The sequence below is a fragment of the Primulina tabacum genome, chromosome 3 (assembly GCF_025594145.1).
Source record: "Primulina tabacum isolate GXHZ01 chromosome 3, ASM2559414v2, whole genome shotgun sequence".
In the NCBI taxonomy this organism is placed as follows: Eukaryota; Viridiplantae; Streptophyta; class Magnoliopsida; order Lamiales; family Gesneriaceae; genus Primulina; species Primulina tabacum.
In genome coordinates, this window is record NC_134552.1 from 35,899,055 (window position 1) to 35,923,438 (window position 24,384).

Sequence of the window (24,384 nt, forward strand, 5' to 3'; positions counted from 1 at the left end):
CTTCGAGACCTCGACATCGATAAAGATTCAACAAGAAAGGTATAATTCATGTTTTGTTTGGGGAGACACAACTCAAATGAGATTCAATTTAAGTTTCCCAACAAAATCACATACTAGATTATGTTTATATTTTGAATGTCTATCCCTTGTTTATAGATTATATTCAAGCCTTGAGATAGGAGTCATTGACAGATTTGTCAAACTAGATGTTCGGTAGTATCGTCGCATGGGAGCAGTTCGACTCCATGTGTAGACACTCGATACAGACATGACCGAAATCTAGGAATGAGACGTACCGTTACCCCGATTGGGAGGGTAGGTAACAGACAACGACGTTTTATTCACATCGGGATCCCTAGAGTAGAGTCGAATTGAGTCAGGACATGATTTGATTGATATTTCATGCTTATATTGATTTGGTTTCATAGACTATGGAACCTATTGCTTTTGATATTATTCATGATAGTTGTTTCATGATTTATATTTTGTTTATGCATGCATACCATGTTTTATACTGGGATTGGTTCTCATCGGAGTTTCCGGCTGTTGTTATGTCTGTATGTGTGCATAACAACAGGTGGGACAGGATCAGGGTCACGATCGAGATGAGATCGAGATAGAGTGGTGGCTTCGGGCATAGAGGACTGCTAGTGGTTATTGTACTAGACTTGTACTACTTATGATTTGGAAATTGTATGGTATGAAACTTTAGTTTGGTATGGATGTATTAGGACAAACCATGTATTTACGTTTGTTGTAATTAAATAAAAAGAATTCTTATGCTTGGTTTATAAACATTTGATTTATAGTTAAAAGCAAAAATTTGACCCACGTTTTCTAACAACGATCCGATTAATCCCGTAAAGAACTGAGTTAGAGCCCGGGTCCCCACAAATGTACTTCTCCATACCCTTACCAATGAAATATGATGTTTACATAACATATGCTAGTTTCAAGCGCGACCTTTATCCTTATTTTAGACGATTGATTCGACTAGGAACCCGTTTAAAATATACCGTACGATTTCTAATGTGTTTCATGATTTTACGTCAAGAAGCAGACCTCATGATACCTATAATATATTCAATGACTTTATCTATGCAGGTTGCCATAAGTATATATATAAATTAAATGATATAATTGGATAAAACCGTAAAATGTTATTAAAATAACAACTGTTTTTACATGAGAGTCAATAAAGCTCAACCCATAAGTTAGCTCACTGGGCAACTAGTCTAACAATTTTCACTACAATACGTGTTTTAAAAGATCGAGACAACACAACAAGTTCTTTATTTCATTAAATCGAAGACGTGACTTTGTCTAGATCACGTTTGCGTTTCATGTTATTGAAGAGTCATATCAAATAATGCATATATATTATTTTTAATATGTATGTAATAGCATCAATGATCAAACTTTGAATCAGTAGAGAAAAAAAGCCGATGTGGAAAGGAGAAGATTAAACAATAAAGTCGAAAAAATAGCTGTGAATATTCTTTTCTTCCCGAGCCTAACATTGTTTTATTATAATTTATTTTATTTTTTTATGGGGTGTCCTCCGATGATAATCGTTCATCTGAGTTATTTTTTAAAATTATACTCTAATTTATAATTTTTAAAAAAAAACTTTCAGACAAATCACTTATTTGAAGAATAAAATTTTAACTGTATGAATGAATCTGGCTACTACCCAGCTCAGCCAAACAACACAAAGCGTGTTACCACGCGCCGCCACGTGAAGTGCTCCTTTTCCACTGCCAAACCTAACTAACTGCAACTGTCAGGTACGAAATTCCCAAGCTACCCCTACTGACCAAAAGAGGGAATATGGAGAAAAGAAACTAAAAAAATAAAGATAAAAAGCTTCCAAAACCACTGCCAAAGTGCCGAAAATGAACAGCAAATGTGACAATATATCTTTAAAATTTTTTCGTTTCGAATGAAAATATGAGAAACAATTAATATGGATCTTAATGAAATATGGCGTGTACCGCCCGTTCTCATTAATAACATTTACTGCTGAACCACATGCCACCATCTCCGGCTCCAGCCCCGAGAAAACTGCATAGGTCAGTGTTCTTTTTGGGCTAGGGACTGTGTATGTATCGTGTTTGTATATACTTCTCTGTCCTGCATAAATTTACAGTCTTTTCGTGGTGGGTCTGCCTAAAATCTCGGTTTGAGTCGGAATCTTGAGGTTTTCCGAGTATTTAAATGGGAAGCGGGCAACCCATGTGCTGCTTCTTCCCAAACTTTCATTTTTTCCACCTTATTTTTTGGGAATGCAGGAGTTTAATACTCGTCAAGAACGTATTAGTAAATGAGAAAGACTTGCTGCTATTTGTTTATGTGATTTTTTCGAATTTCGAGATTTTTTTTCTTTTTTTAAAATTTTTTAAAGTAAGAGGGATGGCGAAGTTGGGATTTTTAATTTAAAACATTACATTTGTGTATGCCTTTTTATTTATCCCTTTGTGTGTGGGTGAGTGTATTTGGTAAGGTTTGCTTGACGTTTTCTGTGCAAATTTTCAGGTGAAAATGTTGGCCACTGGAATTTTCAACTTTTGCGGTGTTGTTCACTGAGAGAAGGCGATACATTGTGCTTCATTTCTAGTATGTAGCTGCATATTTCTTTATCTTTTTTGTGGATGGTTATTTGAGTATTCTTTGTTAGAAATTGGCCAAAGTTGTGATTTATTATTATTGTTTTTGGTAGATAGAAGTGCTAAATTAAAGTTAATGACGGTTATGGATGTTAAAGTTTATACGATAACTGAAGGCCAATATCATTTGCTTTCATGCTAATCCAAATGTTAACTGTTTTTGTGAAATCTTTCTTTCGTTTTTCTTCCATTTGTTGCCAACTACGCCATTTTTTCTCTCTCCCATTTTTACCCATCTCTAAATACCTGTTTTGGGCACGGGGAAAGAACACGATTCAAGTTAGAAAATGACTTTTTGAGTCCCCGTTTTTTGTGCATTGCAGATTGACTTTGTAATTTATTTTGGTGGTTCCTATAACAAACGTTCCACATTCAGTAAGAAAATTTATTTGTTTTGTTTGAGCAATGGATGTACGGCGGCATTCTGTTGATGTTCCTATATCAAGAGCACTGATAGCACTTAAGAGAGTGAGGTCTCTGCGGGATCCATCTACTAACTCTATGAGCAAATTATCTTCCCTAGTTGACAGCATTAATTGGGAAAAGAATTTAAATAATCCCAATGTTTTGGGAATTGAAAATGGCCACAATGAAGGCAATATTGATAACAATCTTTCTGTATTGAGAAGATCAAGATTATTCTTGGGGGAGGAACAGCATGTGAGTGATGATGAGCTGTATAGAGTTATAAGACGCACTGATTCAAGATTAGTCTCTCGAGAAACTTTAGGAGACTCAATTGAAAACACAGGATTGACAACTGAAAAGTCCACGTGTGTTAATGGCTCAGATGCTAGTTCCTTGAGCCAGGAAATTTGGTGTAAGAGCACAACATTGAGCGAAAGTTATTGCAAAAACTGCAGAGACAAAGAATTGGAATTGGAGTGTAGAACACCATCCAGTTACCGGGCCGAAGGTGGGGGTTCACATGATGAACCTGAAGTAGCATCAAAGCAAGCAGAAAAGAAAAGTTTTGGAGGCTCAAAGAGGAAATGCTGGCGTAGAAAGCGTGAAAATTTGTTTAGAGTGACAGATGGTGATGATATTGTGGATCATGTAGGTTGTCAGTGCTTTGCTGTTAGTGATCACAAGAGGGAAGTTTCGAGGCACCGAAGGTCATTAGCTGGAAATAAAGATGGTGGTGTAACGGAGTTTGGTCATCAAGGATGTGGGATTAACAGCTGTTGGTCAAGGACCTTGAAACTTAGGGATTCTAATGTTCCTCATGAAGTGGAAGAACAAATTCTTTTGTTGGGAAATTCAGGGCAAGCACTATCAACTGAAGAGAACCTGGATTGGAAGTGCAAGAGTGAAGATTTTTCCTGGTATCAGGATAGTCCTAGGAATCTCTGTCAAAAGTTTCTTCCAAAATCATTTAATGACTTGGTGGGGCAAAACATGGTAACGAGGTCTCTTTTGAATGCCATCTCTCAAGGTCAGATAGCTTCCTCGTATCTGTTTCATGGTCCACGTGGAATAGGTAAGACATCCGCATCAAGGATATTTGCTGCTGCGCTAAATTGTCTCTCTCCTGAGTTTGATAAACCGTGTGGCTTGTGCCATGATTGTATATTATTCTTATCTGGAAAGAGTCTAGATGTCAGGGAAGTGGATTCTGCAAAAATCAACAGAGCCGAAAAGTTACGGATTCTTATCAAGGATGCAGATATCCCTCCAGTTTTCTCACGATTTAAGGTTTATATTATAGATGAGTGCCACTTGTTGCGAGGGGAAACATGGGCTACCATAATGAACAAGCTCGAGGAGCTTCCTCGACAACTTGTTTTCATTATGGTCACTCCTGAACTTGATAAGCTGCCTCGTTGTGCGATAACTAAATCTCAGAAATACCATTTTCAGAAGCTAAAAGATGTTGACATCGCCATCAGGTTAGAAAAAATATGTGCAAAAGAAGGTCTTGAATTTGATCGGGATGCACTAAACTTAGTTGCTACTAAGTCAAATGGTTCGCTGCGTGAAGCAGAGATGATGCTTGATCAGTTGAGTTTGCTTGGAAAAAAGATTAATGTGCCATTGGTTTATGAAGCAGTGAGTGTTTAATTCTTTTGTTGATTATTTTTCTACAACTTGTTGGGATTCCAGTCTAACTTCAAGTTTGGTGGCTTAGAATGGAGTTGTCTCTGATGATGAGTTGCTGGATTTGTTGTATTTGGCATTATCATCTGATGCTTCAAATACAGTCATAAGAGCCAGAGAGTTAATGGGATTGCGGATAGATCCGTTGCAACTTGTATCACAATTGGCAAATCTCATAATGGATATTCTTGCAGGCAAATACCCTGTAGGTGTATCAGAAGTCAAAAGGAAGCTTTTTGACTTGCACAAGTGTAAGTTTTATTGTAAACTGTGTTGGTGAATATTATTTTAGTCTAAAAGAGTTAATATGTGCTGCAGCTGAAGCTGACACGCAACAGCTAAGTCACGCACTAAAAATACTCTCAGAAGCTGAGAAACAGTTAAGAATGTCCAAGAACCAGACAACATGGCTCACTGCAGCTCTTCTACAGTTAAGTTCTGCCGATATGTCATACGATGACAGTAATCCAAGGTTGAGCCCTAGATCACTACACCCACAAGGTGAAAACTAGTAGAAAAACATTTTTAACTTGTAAATTTTGGGCAAGCCACTCATGTATCAGAAAGGTACATAACATCAGCACTCTAACCATGCTCCACTTTGTAGGTGATTTCTGCAGTACATCATCAACTGGGGAGTGTTTGAAGCATCTTGTAACATCTGCAAGTGGAAATGCTGTATCTGGGAAACCAGGGACTCGGGATGGTGGGGTAACATTGGAGTTGGTTTGGAGGAGAGCCACTAAAATGTGTCGGCCCCGTTCTTTTAAAAAATTCCTCCAAAATCAGGGAAAGCTGGTGTCTGTTCGTCTCACCCCCCTAGGTAAGTTATTTAATCACACACCGTGTCCACTGTCATAATATTATAATGTACAACTATTGTTGACCAATCCCTCGTGAGCTTGTGCCTTTGTGACAAGTGGTTTGAATGTAGTGTCGGAGTATTGAGGTTGCCAGAACAAAATATTTGGTGCACAATGCCCTTTGTTAGTAAGTTGGTCTTGGGTACTTATTTCTAGGCGTCTGCGGCATTATGTTTGACGAAGATGAATTTTTATGCATTTAATATTAATTTCAAGTTAAATTTAACCACTTGGTTTTATTGTGAGAAAATGTATTAAAATATACAACTATAGTTGGTGGACCTCAAACACGCTCAAGGTTGTTAACTTTCAAAGAGAGTATTCGAGATTTGAGAGACATTATAATTTTTACTTAGAGTGAGCCTCTACAACTCAGAAGCATCTTCTGTCGCCGGAGTAGTTTAAGCTTATCTGTTCTAGTTAATCCCCTTTTGCCAAACAGTCCAGCAAGGTCGCTAATTTGTTCATTAACGTAAATGAATGACAATTAATGTGGATTTAAGGATAACTCATGGCCAAATCTTGTGTATATCCCAGGCATAGCAGTGGCAGAGTTGGAGTTTACTAATCCTAAATATGTACGTAAGACTGAAAAGTCATGGAAAATGATTGCTAGTGCACTTCAGCATTTGCTCGGTTATAATGTGGAACTGAGATTAAATCTTGCCAATAATGCTGCAAACAAACATGTAACGTTCAAGAAGCCATCTTTCAGTTTTTTCAGTTGCTCACGTAGAGTGCATCTTAGGTCGGAGTTTTCGGCAGAAAATGGAAGTAATCCTTGGGAAAGTTTTGATTTGACTCCAATAATCAGGCCTAGCAATAAGTGTGTTGAGATGTGTTCACATGAGTGCGAGTCTCGAATCTCATTCACATGTTGCCATGGAGAAGAGATGGTGAAAACCATAAGGAACACTGATGGAAATGCTCTAAGCATTAGTGTAGATACCCCCAGGCCCCAGAGAGCATTGCCTCGTAGCACTGAAAGAAAGAATCGAATGGGTGCTGTTCCTGTACACAAGGAAATCAACAGCGGATGCCCGGATTCAATGATCTTGAAGCCAGATATTCTGCTAAGGTATATGTCAAACGTGAAGACTATATATATACTGAAAGTGATTATTTAATGCAACTTGTTTATGTTGTTTGCAGATCGAGGAAGCCTTGGAAATTGCCTTGTTGGAGAGCGGCCAAATTCCCTTTCCGTAAGGTATCTATCAGTTCTTGTGGAAACCTTTTGTTTTTGTGAGGGAATTGTGATAAATGACCGGAGAAATGCAATGTTTTGGTGTGAAAGCTGAGACATCAACCGCCGAATGAGTGCCTGGTGGATTGTAGCCTATGCAGCTGCAAAGTTTCATCATAAATCTTTCTGCAATCACTGTTCTTTTCATCATTTACTCCATTTATCTAGTATATTTTATCTGAGTGCTGTAAATAACTCAGATTTGTACCTTGAATGGAGATTTGATTTGTTTTTGTTGGGGTTTCCCGAGACAGCCAAGTAAACACATTGGAATTAAAAATTCTCGATGACATGCTGTTGGCATAAATAAAATTTATACATGAAAGCAGCATAACGAGACTAGTTAGATCGTTGATGGTTTGTCGGAATAAAAATAATGATTATTGATACTCAATGGATGGGCTCGCTAAGTTTAGGCCCAAACCAGATCTGGTATCCTGGCCCATTCGCAGCCAAGGTGGGAGTCCAAGCACTGGCTCAATTATTTTTCTATAAATACCAGATTTGAGTGTCTAATTTATTCATTATTATATTGTTTTTCGGCAGTATCTTTAGCTGCTCTTTTTTTATATCTTCAGTTTATGACCTGAGCGTCGGAGGGGCTACGTCGGGACACTCTTCCAGCCTCTTTCTAACGGTTTTTTTCGTGGTTCAGGCTCAGGGTAAATTTGAAGCCTGCGTCTTGACTAATGGCACTTGCTGGAATCGGACCCTAAATTTTCAGTGATTATCAATTATATTAAGATTTAAAATTTACTTGTATGTTATATTTTAGGCTGGTAAATTTGCGATGTGACAAAATTATGTATAATAATTTAGTTTTCAAGTATTTTTAAATTGAATTATCTGTCTTAACAAAGTCAATCTTGATATTAATTTATGATTAAAAATCATAATTAAAAAATCACATAATGGCGATCCTTTTATATGATTATTTCTGTTTGACGTGACGGGTTTTTGAGAATTCTATTGAAACTCAAATACTGTCTTATTAAAATTTTAAAAATAAAATTCAGCGGAAAAAACTTGAGAGAGTAAAACAATACAATAATTGATATTCCTTCTTTAACGTCTCCTGACGACGAATGCGTCTTGTTAAAACGTTAGTAATAAACATCTAATGGGATAAAAACCAAATAAAGGAAAATATATATACATCTATTGCGCAATATCATGCTCCAAACAATGCTACAATTGTAAGGTCTAAATATACGATAACGTAATCTAACTGAATGCAAATCTAAGGAAAATAGAAGATGACTAATTAAATGGTTTTAATTGCATAAATTTAATAGGGTGTGCATGTTTGCATTTTTAAAATGTACATTTCTACATGAATGCATAAAACGGTGTTTCAAAGGTTACTCGAGACGCAATCCAGGAACAGAGACCGGAGACAATATGAGAGAAAATAATTTATTAAATAATTACTTTTAGTTGTTTATTGTATGATGTATTTTAAGTGAAATTTTCGAAAATGAGGTGTTTTGAAGTGTTTTTACATGTCAAGTTGTATTTTTAAACGATATTCGATTTTCGACGTAAATATGAATTTTTCGAGGACTCGGCTAATATTTTCACAACTTTTTCTAAACAAAATATTTTAAATATTTACTAATGGACTTAATGAGCCTTTTATACTAGTTTAATGAGCTTAGGCTTATATTATATGTTTTAATTAAAATAAAAAGCCCTAAAACCCTTCCCAAACCCTCACAACTCACGCCCCACCCCTCCAATCATAGTAGGATCCTCCCTCACACACCACACAACCACGCACCACACGAATTGGATAAGTAAACTCACATTTTGAAGGGATATTCTGCAAGGTCCATCAACGCCGACGTTCCTCGCATCGCAAACCATTTTTCGTACGTAATAAACGCAAAGACAAGCCTTAATGTTTCTTCAAACATCGTTCACACCATATTATGTATATTTGATTATCCTTGCATGAAAAATATGATGCACGATGTTTATTTTCGTTTTTATGGCTTCATATACATAAAAGTAGAATTTTTTTTTAAAAAACACTCTTCCTAATGATGCACAAAGGGGCTGCCATGATAGGGATACTTGAATGAATGTTTTTTCACATGTTTAAGGGTCTCTAGATGCATAGGTAAAGGCTGGACAAGGAGGCAATAAAGTTGAACGAAAATTTGGAGGTTCATGGACAAGGGTTTCGGTTTTTGCTTCCTCGGTGCAGACGACTGCTAGCTAATGTTAGGGCACGTCTAGGGGTCTCAAGAGGTCTAAACCATGATCTTAGGTAGGCAGAATGATGCTAGGTTCGAAGGGCCAAGCGATCGCGTGAGACAAGGGGGGAAGCCGCACAAGTTTGGGACGAGTTTGAGGGGTGCGGGTTTTATGCTTCTCAAGATCGGTCCATAAGGTTCCATTAGGGTCCTAGGATGGTCAAGTAGGGGCTGGTCGGGTTGCTTGAGGGCTAGGATCGAAGCTTGCATGGCAATATGAACTAGGGTTTCAAAAATAGGGGCAAATGGTTCAGTAGGTGTCCTAGACTGGTACAAGGGTTTAATGGGCTTGAATTTGATTGTGTATGGTTTAGTTAGGTGTTAATAAGATTAGGTTCAAATTTGGGAAAGTTTGGTTAAGTTACGAGTTTATACGAGTCAAAACCGGGATGTACGTCTATGTTTAAAAACGAATTAGAAAATTAGTCGAGAAGCTTAATTTTACGTCTAAGAAATATTTATGGAATATTTTAAGGTGTTATGTTTATGTTGGAATTATTTGGGTCGTCGTTTTATGGTCTAAGGATAAATTGAGAACGTTGAGGTTTCAGGGGAAAAACAGTCATTTTACACCTGAAAAATGCTATACGTCGTGGAGTGTCCTGAAAATGTTAAAATGTTTATGTAATTTTATTATGAAACGTTAATGTTAAAAGATATGTTGCATGCTTTGTTTAAAAGAAAAATGATTTATATGTGCATGAATTTTTATAAGTTATAGAAATATGAAAAGTTTGAGGAGGTGAATTGATTGTTACTAATACGATGATACGATGATATGTAAGGCCAATGCTCAGTTGACAGGTGAGAGTGTCGCTGATGTCCCCGCCGACAATACCGTTGTAATATGTTGTGATACCTTTGTCCCACATCTTAAAAATGAAAGATTTAAAATGAGTTTATAATGGTTTACAATGGACTTCTATAGCAACTTGGGTTAATCATTTTCGTAAAGCGAGGACGGATACGAAATAGTTGCTATAGGGGCTCATTGTGCAGTCACGCAGCCGCGGGCCCGAGCTCGAGACGCGATAGAATGGTATCATAGCCGGTCATCGGCATGGAACACCGGGAAATAAGTGCTATGCGGGGCAAAGTACTACGTGCATAGGAGCCACTTCTTGAACCTTCGGGGCAAAGTGCTACATGACGGGTGCCACCTCTTGAACCTGTAGGAGCCATATCTAGATTCTCGGTGCTGGTGGATCGAGGGGTCAGGCCGCGACGAGGACGTCGTGTTCTGAAGGAGGGGTTATTGTGATACCCTTGTCCCACATCTTAAAAATGAAAGATTTAAAATGAGTTTATAATGGCTTACAATGGACTTCTATAGCAACTTGGGTTAATCATTTTCGTAAAGCGAGGACGGATACGAAATAGTTGCTATAGGGGCCCATTGTGCAGTCACGCAGTCGCGGGCCCGGGATCGGGGCGTGACATACGTAGATGGATCCATCGACCTATAGCTAATACGAAAGTCACAATTGAGAATCTGAATTCAATAAAAAGAGAAACATATAGTATATGATGAAAGGAAATATGATGTGATATGTTGAAAGGAAAATGTTTAAATTTATGCATGATCATGAGAAGCTATTTTATTAAAAGTATTTTCACTTTTTCTTGTGAACGTATATGTATTACTTGCTATCATGGTTAAGGTTTACTGCGTCAATAGACTCGATATGTGTGATCGATGCAGGTGAGCATGAGATTGATGTTAATGGAGGTCTTGATGGTTGAACTAGCTAGACTGAAGGTGCACACAACCCGAGGACCGTCGCTAGCTTTATGCAAATAAAATTACATTTATGATTTATGATTACTTAAATATTTTTATGACTTATATGCTTTTGAAAGGATTTTGAGAAGATGTTAGAGTCAAACTTACTTTGGAAATAATGATAGTTTTAGATTTGGTTGAAGATTTACATTTTCATGTTTTGAATTAATTTCTTTTGAAATTTTCAAATAATAGGTTGATTGGTATTTTAATTGCAAAAATTTTTATTACATGCATAGTAATTTCGGCAAAATACTTGGGGGAAAAAATTCTAGTATATTTTAAAAAAAAACGAGTAGTGGACGTTTCAGTTGGTATCAGAGCAATATTTCTGTAAAGGGTTGTGCCACCGTCATTTCCGGAAAGCTAAGCGTCAAGCCTCAAGTCTGTAACTTTAAATGTTTTACATGATTTTTATGATGATACATGCATGTTTACATGGTTTATATGTTTAAGTTACATGTCTAAAAGCTTTGTGAAGTTAAATGATATTTTTATACCTAAAATAAGCTAAGGCCACAAGAGTTACCAAAGCCTATGGAATTCCAAGCCAGAGCCCAACAGATGCCAAGCCCACAAAAGTTGCAGGCAGTTGGTCCAAGAAAAGCACGATACGAGGAGTTGAGCCATGACCCAACGTGAGTGATCGTGGAATGTGGTTGAAATTCCCCCGTAGAGTGTGACAAAAGCAGAAGGAATAATCAGAATAAAGAACAAAAGACACATCAAACAAAGCTACAACAAAGCTCTACAGCATTTTCTCAATTTTATGTTTGTTTATTTCAATTTTCAGCAGTCAAGTATTTGAATTTTTTACATATTCCTTCAACTTTCTTGTAAAAATGTTGATCATGTTCATAGCAACATAATTATATTTGATGTTATTAATGGATTCCTCCTGTAATTTTTCCATATTCCTCATTTTGAGTTTGCATTTTTGAGTAATCGAAGGAGTTAGAACTTACGACTGAATCGAGACCTACAACATTTGGTTAAAGGAGTCGGATCATTTCACATTTGGCACGAGCACGTGCCTGGCACGCCCTGTAATTTTCGTTAGAAAAAAATTTGCACGCGCGGTGGAACACAATGCCTCCAAAGCGTACTGAGAAGAATGAAGAAATTCCTCCATCACAGGGGAAAGGTCATCGCTCACAAGAAGAAGAAACCGATGCAGATGGAAGAACAGTTGAAAGACTCGTACGCCAGTTCGAAGAAGAGGCTTTGAAGGAAGGAGTTGCAGTTCTGGTGGCGATGGGGCTTCAAAAAACTTCATATTGACCATGGAGAGAAATATCCGCAGTGATCTTAAAGAAATGACCAAAGCTCTCACTACTGTCACAATGGAATTTGTTGCAGAAGTAAAGTAAGTGAGAAAGTCTGCAAAAGGCGAGATTATTACACCAGAAAATGATAAACTTCAAGAAGCTGACACTAAATTGTTTAAAAATCAAGGCCAGATCGGGGATTTCTCAAGCAGGTGAAAATCGCCGCTTGGGAGAAGCACCGATTCCTGAATCTGCTAGGGAAGGAAGGTACACTCCTCCGCACAAAAGAGACGAGGAATTGGGGTCGAAATACCAATATTGCAATAACAGCAAACAAATGACAGGTAATATAATCTCTCTGGCGTCTCCTAACTTGCATCTAGGGATGTACGGTGATGGGAGAATGCGCGGGTATGCAGTATCAAATTAGGGGAATAACACACGGGGGCAATCTATCCTCCACACCCGTTACGACAAACTCCAGTGTTGGATTTTGACACAGTACGGGATGTTATTCAAGAGTTGTATGGCCCAGGAGTGAGGCCAATCAACTGACCAGAGTTTCACAAACCATATCCTGACATTGTTGATCGTGACAACCCTTATCCACGAGGATACCGCATTCTAGACTTCACTTTATACTCTGGGAAAGATGGTGAATCTAGCGTGGAATCTGTAGCAAGGTTTACAATCGAATGTGGGGAGTTAGCGAATTTGGAGAATTTGTCTAATTATAAGTTACGATTGTTCCCCAATTATTTGACTAGCACCGCTTTCACTTGGTATGCGACGCTACCTCAAAATTATATTATGACTTGCCATGATATGGAACGTCAATTTCATACACAATTCTTCAGAGCAGTACCTGAGATTAGTATAGCGGAATTGTCAAGGGTGGTTCAAAAATCGGGAGAATCTGCTAATGACTTCATTTGTAAAATCAAGAAAGCAAGAAGTAGATGCTGAGTTTTCCTTCCCGAATCAGAATATGTGAAGATGGCACAATGAGGGCTGGATTTCGAACTTCGAAAGAAGTTCCAAGGGATGGAATTCCGTGATTTTTATGAGCTTGTTTCCAAAGTATCAAAATATGAGGAATTGTTGCGGGAAGAGAGTCATAAAAGAAAATCTACAGTGGGCTCTTACTTCCAAGAAGTGGAGGAAGCCGCGCATTGGCAGAAGTGGTAAATTTCGGATCACGCACTGTCCCTTTCTTGAAATGCAAGAGCGAGGAACTTTCCAAGAAAAATATTCCTCCAGTGCAAACACCATATACTTTCGATGCGTCAAAGACGGAAGAAATATTTGACCACTTTGTAAGGTCCAGGAATTTAATTCACGTAACCTGAATGCATGCATATAGGAATTTATTTAATTAGGGGTTTAATTATTTTAATGCATTTTATTGCATAATTTCTACATGGTAGAATTTAATTCATGAAATTTTAAAGTTCATGCATTAATGTTTCTTGATGCATTTCGCGCTCGAACGTGGAACGGAGACTAGAGAATTTTCAAGAAAATTATTTTATAACATGATTAAATTTTATTAATTTATTTAAGGTGTTTTGCAAAAATGGGCTTTATTGGGTATTTGTACCCGCATGATTTTATTTTTATCCGGTACGTAAATTTTATCGAATTGGGGGACTTTTTGAGGGTTCCGCTATTATTTTCAAAAACTTTCCAACACGATATATTTTTCGGGAGTGTGTTTGGATTTAATGGACCTACTTTTAAGTTTATTGGCCTTAAAACTATTTTAAACTTTTAATTAAATAATTTAGGGCCCATTAGCCATTTGATTACTATTTAATTAAGCTCCCAAGCATCATTTAACCTAAATCTAAAAACCATATCAGCCTACACCCTCCCCTCAGATCCTTCTCCTCTCGGTTTTCTCAACAGCAACCTCAAGAAAATCTCGGCCACCTCAATTCTTGCAAGGAATAATTCTCTCGGCGCACGTTCTTCGATCTCCTCGCGTATATACATCATCAAGGCACGCTTTGTAACATCATTTTTGCATCATCCATGTTTATATTGCTGATGTATATGTATTCATGCATGAAAACTCTCGATTCAAGTATGAGCATGATTGGTTTTCGGTTTTTACACGTATTTTTGCATTCCATGCTTTGCTACTCACGTTTTTCTCAACTGAGGTGCGAGGGGCTGCGGCTTGGGGATGTTCAGAGTCTGATGGTGGTGTCACAATGGAGTCTTGGAGTGAAAACTGTTCGGCGTTGCAGTAGGAGGAGAGATCGAGAGATGGTGTCTTGGTTTTTGCTCGGTTGGGGCTGTGGCACGGCTTTGGGGTGGAACAAGTTGTGCGAGGGCTGAACCAAGGTCTGGACCAGCCCTGGTGGATTTGAGTCACGGCTTTGGAAGGGCCAACCGCCGCTTGGACCACCGAAGGGCCGGCTGCCCGCCTTGTAGAGTGGGGTTCTGGTGGTGTATGGTTGGGGTTTTAGTGTTTGTGGCTCAAGTAGGCTACATGGGGCTGGTTGCGTGGTCAAGGTAGGTTCTTTAGGGTCTGGTCAAGGTCATAGAGGACTTGATTCATGGCTGGTGCCGTCGAGGTAGGCTAGGGGCCTGAGTTTTGGTAAGATGAGGATAATAGGGTGCCAAATAAGGATGGGCCGAAAATTATGTTATTTTCTGGAATTATCAGCCATGGGGTTATGGGCCCGATGATAATGTTTTAGGAGCATTTTAGTGTTTTTAAGGAGTGATAAAAGTTGAGAAAATTTTGGTTAAGTTTCGAGTCTTTTCAAATTAAAACCGGGACCCCGGCCGAATTTTTAAAACGGATCGGTTAAGCTTGGAATTGTGCTCGAGTTTGCGTCTAAGAAGGGTTTTAAACTTGATTTGGGATGTTTTAAGGAGTTTGGTGAGAATCGGGTCAAATTTAGAGGTCCAGGAGTAAAACGGTAATGTTTGGGTTTCTAGGGGGCAAAATAGGTTTTTTTTATAATTAATATAAAAATAAAAAAAATTTCAAAAATAATTCAAAAAAAATTATTTTACAAAACTACATTAATCCGCGCTTACGAAGCCCACGACGCTCAACGTGGACGAGCGTCCACGCGCGCGTCCCCGTAAGCATTATTATTATTATTTATTATTATAATTTTTAATAATTAATTTAATTCGAATGAAAAATATAAAATATAAATATTTATAATATATGTTAATTATTTTTTATTATTTGGTTGAGTGATTGAAAAATTAGATATATGAGAGGATTGAAGGAAAACGTACATAAAATCAACATTTTAAAAATATGAGAGGATTGAAAAAATATTTATTGTTCCATTTTAAAATATGATATGATTAAAAATATGAGAGATATGAGAGGATTCAAAAATATTTTTTATTTTTAAGTTATTGTTCAATTTTAAATTATTGTTCCAAGAAAACGTTCATAAAATCAATTGGTCAAAATGTATTTTAGGAAGTCTCATTTAGAATTCTCTCAAAATTTTATGAACACATATTTCACTAAATAAATCAATCTATAAAAATGAGAAAGCCAACAGTGAAGCAAACAAGCAAGCATTAATAATTACTTGTATAATATATTAATATTGTATTTTTATGTTGTGATTAATATTTTATTTTAATGTTGTAATTGAAATTCAATTAATAATAATAGCTTAAATAGAAAATAAACAATGTAAATTTACGAATAGAATGAAAATATTGTAATTTAGTTAAGTTTTATCGATAATATATGATAAAGTTAAACATCTTATTCGTGTATTGATGAAAGACTACTATTTTATTCTCCTTAATTTTCTCCATTCAATCTTCTCATATCTCTAATTTTTCAATGAACCAACCAAATAATACAAAATATTTAATAATTACCATATATTATAAATATTCATATTTTTTCGTTCGAATTAAATTAATTAATTAATAATAATAATAATTGTGAAGGGCCAAAAACTCCATTCTTGAAAATTTGCGGAAAATTAAGAATTTTTTTTTTAAAAGAACTTAAATGGCCTCATTCATAAAATCACTGGTAAATCAAGTTCAATATTTCAAAATATTGCAGCGGAAGAAAATCAAAGTTTTGCCAACAACAACGATTTAAAAATATCCAACGACTGATAAAATTGTTTGCGAAAAAAATAGCAACTGCTGCTCTGAGGTCCTCGGGTGCCACTACTGCCGACCCAAGCTGGCTCACTGGTCCCCGCCCTCGGCCCTGGCCTCATCAGTACCTACAACAATCAAGTCTAGTGAGCCTAAAGACTCAGCATGCATGTATCACAGGTAACGAGTAAAAATCTGAATTAAAATATACATGAGTTAACATATCCTGTCCTGAGGCATACTGAAAATAATCTGTACTGAGCAATTATAATACGTGCATAACTGAACTGGAAATCACTGTAAAAATATTTGCTCCTTGGAGCCTGTACTGAAATATCTGGTAAAATTTTCTGTTGAGATTATGTTTTACGCCTGTGGCCACTGCACTAAGCTGAACTGATCGGTAACTGGCTACCGGGGAGGCTGAAACTGAACTGAGCTGGCCGGTCACTGGCGACCGGGTGGTACCATACTGAACTGATCGGTCACTGGCGACCGTATAAAATAACACTCCCACATAGTGAATGAACCACAAGCCATATCGCATAAATCTCAAAAATAATCATTTTCTATTTAATGCACGTAAAATAATTAACTGGCATAATGAAAATTCCTGTAATTTTACCAACTGGATTGGATTGGATCGTTCCCAGGCTCGCTGCAACCTAACTGTGCCATGAAAAATATGCAATAGCTTAAACATGACCAACTATGCAATTTACGTTCAAAAGATGCGACTATGACGCCTAATGACTTCGCATTTAATCATGACTCCGAGCCAACCTGAACCGACACTGAACCGACGTATAGTCATGATTAAAATACGCTGAAAAATCATAAAATAATGTTCCTAAAATGATAGGGTCGAAATCTAGGTGAAATGGAGGCCAAAACACGAAACGCTCTTTCGAGAGTCAATTTGGCACATTGCACCGTAAATTCTCGTACGACCTCAAAAATGATCCAAATGACGAACGGTCAAAAACATGACCTTCCTAACTCAATGAGGCACTGTCCTGTCCAAGGCCATGGGCTAAAAGCCAACCAAGAACTCAAACGACGCTTCTGAACAGCAGCATACTTGCTGTCAAAAAAATACAGCAGCTGCGCACTACAAGACTTGCATTGGTTTCGAGACTATCGGCCATTAGGGGCGTGAACCACCGACCAGGGACTCTTACCAACATCCCAAGGAATGATTTGAACCATGGCTAAGGGCCCTAGGCCAGCCACAATCCTCATCACACCAAATCTTAACCGAAGGGTCCAACCGAGAGCAACGTGCATGCGTGTGTAGTGTTTATGCTATGATCGATGTCTTGCGTCGTTCCAGTGGCCATTTGATTGACCATGGCACGATCTAGACATCTAGGAGCATGATATGAACCGTGGCTAAGGGCCATAGGCCAACCAAGATCCATACCAAGCAACAAAAGAACGAAATCAAAAGCTGAACAAATGAAGAAGCCGAATGGGGAAAGGGGCTGTTTTCACGTTTTGATTAAAAACCGAGGGGCCATGGACCAAGCCACCAAAAGGGCAACTTAGTCACGTCTTAGACATGCTAGGGAAGTGATCCAACCATGGCTATAGGCCCTTGGGGCAGCCAAGATCAGATCCTTCCTCCTTGACATCCAAATTGAATTTTCGAATCACATTTCTGCACCTATGGGGAACTTGCTGTCATTTCGGTTTTCCAGCAAGCGTGGGGCTGGTTTGGATGGACCAACATGGTCCTAATGCATCCTACTACATGTATACAAGTCGCCTTGGGAGCCTGGAGTCGATCCAATACCTGAAACTCACAAACCAAAAGAAATCGTGAAGCTTGCCATGAAGAGCCGAAATTCTGCATGTGTGTTCCAAAATATTTTGACATGTATCTCGGTTTTTGCTTGCTAAAACATGATCATGTACTGAAAAATAAATAATAATATGACTTGATTGAGGTTTGAAAGAAATCTAGACATGCCTGGTTTCGTTTTGAAAGAAAACGAACGAAACAACGACGACGCGGCACGGAGGAGGTGGAGCGCTTCTTGTCTACCTTTCTTGAACTCGATTTTCTTGCCTTACCTCTAGCTAAGACTCACGATTTTTCTACACTGAAAATGGATCTGAATGGTGCTGAATTCGGTGGTGAGGGAGGGAGAAAATGGTTGGGGAGTGAGATAAGATGGGTGCAAAATATAAGGAAGGATCAAGACCAAGTCCACTCCCTTTTGAATTTGAATTTTGAATTATGGTTTGATATCAAATGAGTTGGTGGATGCTTCTAGGAGGTGGTGGCCGAAATTTATCTTGATTCTAGACTAGGATATGTCCATTTATTTAATTAAATTGTGCTCCCAAAAATCCTAGAATTATCCTACTAATTACATGCAAAGAATTGGTCAAAGTTGATGAGTTGGAAAATGAATCTTCTAGCACTAAGGGTGGCCGAAAAATGCATGATAAAATAAAGGGAAATGTTGATTATCTAGTCAACTAATAATCCTTGAAAGCCTTACTAATCCTTTAAATAATTTAGTGAGCTAACCCCTTAATTTAATAACTTAAATGAATTCATTTCTTAATCACCTCAAATAATTAAATTAAATCCTCAAACCTCCCTTTCTAACTTAAATGAACTTGGTTGCTAGCTAAATTAACTTCTAGAAATATTTCTCGAATCTTAAATTCTATCTCAAAACTCCAACTCCGGTCCGGCCTCACTGAAAATACTGAAATGCTAAAAATCAAACTACTGAACTGAAATAATAAATAATTAACTTCAAATAAATGCATTTAAAATAATCATGCAATGAAGTCAATTAAATTTAAAAATCTAGAATTATGCATGGCTTATACGTCTACTGATTTACGGGTTCTACAATAATAATAATAATAATAATATATTTATAAATATACTTTCACGCCGTGTGAGTTTTTATGTTGCGATTGAAATTTAATTAATAATAATAGCTTAAATAGAAAATATACAATATAAATTTAATAATAGAATGAAAATATTATTATACAGCGTAAGTTTTATCGATACTATATGCTAAAGTTAAACCTCTTATTGGTGTATTGGTTAAAGATTACTATTTTTATTCTTCTTAATTTTCTCCCTTCAATTTTCAATCACACAACCAAATCATACAAAATATTTAATAATTAACATATATTATAAATATTTATATTTTATATTTTTCATTCGAATTAAATTAATTATTAAAAATTATAATAAATAATAATAATAATATATTCGAATTAAATTAACTATTAAAAATTATAATAATAATAATAATAATATATTTGAATTAAATTAATTATTAAAAATTATAATAATAAATAATAATAATAATGCTTACGCGGACGAGCGTCCGTCCGCGCTTTGTAAGCGCGGATTAAAGTAGTTTTGTAAAATAATTTTTTTTGAATTATTTTTGAAATATATTTTTATTTTTATATTAATTATAAAAAAACCCGGACAAAATAGTCATTGTGCACCCGGGGTGAGATTTTGGTCCTGACAGCGTCCTAAGCACTAATTATCATGTTTTTAAATGTTTATGCATCATGTTTATGATTTTTACGTTATTACGATAAATACGTTGCATGCTTGATTTAAAGAAAAAATTATGTATATGCATGCTTTTATTTAAGTGGAGATTATGATGACACGTTTTGAAGAAAGTGATTTAGTTGTGACTAACACGATGATACAATGACACGGTGACATGTATGGCTGGGCTCAGTGGGTGGGTAATGCTGTCGCTGATGTCCTCGTCGTCGAGTACCAAAGTTACACGTAGATGGATCCATCGACTGACACGATGATACGAAAGTCATAGCTAATGAACGAAATTCAAATTAAGAAAATTAATACGTGTATGTTGATACGATGATACATGCTATGATTATTACCTGGTTTTGACAGGTCACGTTTACGCATACGATTTTACTGCAGACATGAAATGTATGTTGATTATGCAATTTTTCACTGCTGTGTGCGATGTATATGTACTTGTTATTCCTGGTACAGGTGTGTTGAGTCTTTAGACTCACTAGGCATGTGTGATGCAGGTGAACCTGATACTGCGGAGACTGGAGGTGCTGAACTCTGAGTAGGCAGCCCTGGTGCGGTAACACTACCCGAGGACCGCACGTTATCCCGCACTTGATTTATGAGTTTTGAGAGGAGTTAAACATTTTTTTACGTTGATGATATTGCGAGTTTTACTCGTTTAGGTTTACGTTTGATTTTTGGATGATGTTGGGTATTATTAAACTGCGCTATTTTTATTGTCTAATAAATATGATTATTTTAAATGTAATTTTGTGGACATGGGCTTTCAAAAAAAAAATATTTCCGCACTTTTAAAACGGTAGACGTTACAGTTGGTACAAGATCAAGAGTCCTGTATAGGGTTGTGCCACCATCAACTTCTGCCGCTCAGTTTTCAAACCTCAAGTATGCAAGCTTTTATGTTTTAAATGTTTAAAACGATTTACTGTTATCACCTGCATTCTTTCATGATTTACGGTACATGTTTAACTGCTTTTACACTTTAAGGTTCATTGTTTTAAAAACTAGATTAATTGAATGAGCGGTTACATTTTAAATTAGACTGTATTCAGACATGCTTCCCAGACGCGAGCCCAGGGCGAACAAACAGGATGATATCCCTGAGGGTGGTAGGGGCCCTCCACCCCCACCACCAGGGGACCTAGCTACCTGAGTTCTTGAGGGGATAGCTTGACTGATGGAGCAGTCCCAGCTAGGCCAGTAGGTACACATACAATAGACAGATTTTTTGAGCATTTTCGTAGGCTCAACCCGAAGGAATTCGGGGGTACTACTGATCCATCCATTGCAGAGGGATGGATTAGGTCGCTGGAATTTCATTTTGATTATCTGCAGATGAGGGATGGTGACCGGGCCAGTTGCGCCATAAATATGCTAAGGGATGATGCGTCCCTATGGTGGGAGGGAGCTGCACATGCAGTTGATGTGGCTACTCTCACGTGGGCCAGATTCAGGGAGATGTTCTTCGGGAAGTATTTCCCAGCTGAAGTCAGGGGCTGCCTGACGAGAGAGTTCATGAGCCTCCGGCAGGGGGATTTATCTGTGGCGGAGTTTATCCTCAAGTTTGACAGAGGATGCTACTTCCTGTGCGTTCCAGGCGGAGCAGGCGTTCCGAGGCATAGATTTTGAGATGCAGCGGAAGCGGCATCGGGCCCAGTCCAGTTCTCAGCCACATAAGAAGCAGTTTACGGGGCCAACGATACAGCAGGGGCATCAGAAACCTCAGGGACAGCATAGAGGGCCAGGATAGCAGCGACCACCTCAGGCACCAAGGATTCCTAGGCGGGAGGGAGGACCGCCATGCAAGCATTGCAACAAATATCACTATGGAAAATGCATGTGGGGCACCTAAAGATGCTCGTATGCAAATAGGAGGAGCACAAGGCTGCAGATTGCCCTCAGAACAAGGGTCCCACTACCAAAATGGCATATGTGATGCATGCCGAGGAGGCTGAGGCGGAGCCAGATACTACCATGATCACCGATAACCCTTATACTTAAGTTTTATATGTTTACCGCCTTGATTGTATGGATTTAATGCTTTTTTGAAAATTTATTTTTTGGGATTGATAACATAGAAGGAATTAGGATGCATGCTCTACCTAGTTAGGATGAAAAATTTAATGGTTTGATTTAAGAAACTTTAGGGACCCAATTGTATTAACTGGTAAATTGAGGACTTAATTGCTAAAAATCGAGACTTTTGGGACTATTTTCGAAACTTCTGAAATTTAGAGGATTTATTGGTGACATTTTCGAAAGTTTGTAAATTTTTGGGGTTTAAATTTGAAAATGAGAATAAGGTCATGTTACATTTTTCAAAAATTTGAAGGACCATGGTGCAATTTTCTAAACTCTAAGGGGTTAATTTCCAATTTCTGATTTTCTGAGGTTCAAGTTCGAATTTTGGGAATTGATGTTTGGGTTAATTCAATGATTGTTCGAGGATTTTGGGTTAATTACCTATAATAAATCCCTTAAGTTCAACTATATTAGATTTGATGGTATGTTTTGTCGCAGGGAGGATATATATTGCAGGAGTAGCCACACATGCATTGCTAGATTCAGGGGCTACGCATTCGTTTATATCTGAATCTTTTGTGAAGCGATTAGGAATCATACCAGTAGCGATGGATTTAGGGTTCAGAGTATCGATTCCATCTGGGGATCAGATGTTCACTTCCTGGATAGTGAGAGGATTGGAGCTTAAATTGCAACAGAAGGCAGTACAGGTAGATATGATAGTACTATCGTTGCTAGAGTTTGACATCATATTGGGTATGGACTAGCTATCTTCTCACGGTGAAGTCATAGATTTTTGACAGAGGTCAGTTTCTATCAGACCACCCAGTGGGAAGCCGTTTGTTTTTGAGGCAGCTAGAAATCAGCAGATGCCGCAAGTCATTTCCTGAATGTGTCCGAGAAATCTTATCAAGAGAGGCTTGCCGGCATTCTTAGCCAGCATTGTGTCAGTGACAGAGCCAGTCAGTGAGAGGCTAGAGGATGTGGATGTGGTTAGTGAGTTCTCCAGTGTATTCCCTGACAATGTTTCAGGCATTCCACCAGACAGAGAGGTGGAATTCTCTATTTAGCTCATGCTAGGGACAGTGCTGATATCTAAGGCACCCTACTGATTAGCGCCTGCAGAGATGAAGGAGCTCAAGGATCAGATTCAGGATCTGCTGGATAAGGGTTTCATTCGCCCTAGTTTTTCTTCTTGGGGCGCACCAGTGCTATTTGTTAAGAAGAAGGATGGCAGCATGCGACTGTGCATTGACTACCGAGAGTTGAATAGAGTCACAGTAAAGAATAAGTATCCGTTTCCGAAAATCGTGGACTTACTTGATCAGCTTCAGGGAGCCTCAGTGTTCTCCAAGATTGACATTCGATCCGGATACCATCAGCTGAAAGTGAGAGAGTCATATGTGCATAAGACAGCCTTCCGGACGCGTTACGGGAACTATGAGTTTATGGTGATGCCCTTCGGTCTGACAAATGCGCTAGCGATCTTCATGGATCTCATGAATCGCGTGTTTCAGCCGTATTTGGATCAGTTTGTCATAGTCTTCATTGACGATATCATGATCTATTCGAAGAGCAGGGAAGAGCATAGTCAGCACCTGAGGACAGTATTGCAGACTCTACATGATAGACGACTGTATTCCAAGTTCAGTAAATGTGAGTTCTGGCTGGATAGAGTGGCATTCTTAGGCCACATTGTATCGCGGGTTGGCATAGAGGTCGACCCTAGCAAAGTAGAGGTAGTCAGAGATTGGCCAGTTCCTAAGAGTGTGACAGAGATCTGTAGCTTCTTGGGATTGACAGGTTACTACAGGAAGTTTATCCAGGGCTTCTCTTCTATTGCAGTGCCTATGACCGTCCTGACGAAGAAGAATGACAAGTTTACCTGGGGACCTGAGTGTTAGGAGAGCTTTGACAGACTAAAGCAGGCTTTGACCACTGCACCAGTACTAGCTATGCCATCAGGATAGGGAGAGTTTTTGGTCTATATAGATGCTTCTAAGCTTGGTTTGGGCTCGGTTCTGATGCAGCAAGACATAGTGATAGCCTACGCGTCCAGACAGATGAAGGTTCATGAGAAGAATTATCCGACTCATGACCTCGTGTTAGTAGCAGTGGTCTTTGCCCTGAAGATATGGAGACACTATCTGTATGGGAGAATTGCAGGATTTTCACAGATCATAAGAGCATGAAGTAATTTTTCACACAAAAGGAGCTGAATATGTGACAGAGAAGGTGGCTTGAGCTAGTGAAGGACTATGATTGTGCCATTAGCTACCATCTGTCTAAGGCTAATGTGGTCGCAGATGCTCTGAGCAGGAAACACGCAGTGACTGCTCATCTGTCAGTGCAGAGTCCGCTACAGGCTGAGATTCAGAGATTTGAGCTTGCAGTTTATGCCAGGGGCGAGGCCCAAAATCTTGCTACTCTGACAGTACAGCCGACTCTGAGAGACAGAATTCGGACAGGGAAAACTTCTGACGAGCAGTTACAGAAGTGG

At 38.1% G+C, this 24,384-nt stretch overlaps 1 protein-coding gene across 2 annotated transcripts; it reads left to right on the plus strand.

The window, feature by feature from the left end:
• Positions 1-1,928: 1,928 nt before the first annotated feature.
• Positions 1,929-7,110, plus strand: LOC142541064 (protein STICHEL-like 2). 2 transcript variants are annotated; one of them, XM_075647603.1, is made up of 8 exons: positions 1,929-2,072; positions 2,536-2,616; positions 2,990-4,715; positions 4,795-5,014; positions 5,082-5,264; positions 5,371-5,586; positions 6,164-6,704; positions 6,779-7,110. In XM_075647603.1, the coding sequence occupies exons 3-8, from the start codon at positions 3,072-3,074 to the stop codon at positions 6,873-6,875; spliced, it is 2,901 nt and encodes a 966-aa protein (XP_075503718.1). In that variant the 5' UTR covers positions 1,929-2,072; positions 2,536-2,616; positions 2,990-3,071; the 3' UTR covers positions 6,876-7,110. The 2 variants fall into 2 exon arrangements, with proteins under 2 accessions (XP_075503718.1, XP_075503719.1); XM_075647604.1 differs by having other exon boundaries at positions 3,070-4,715.
• Positions 7,111-24,384: the final 17,274 nt, after the last annotated feature.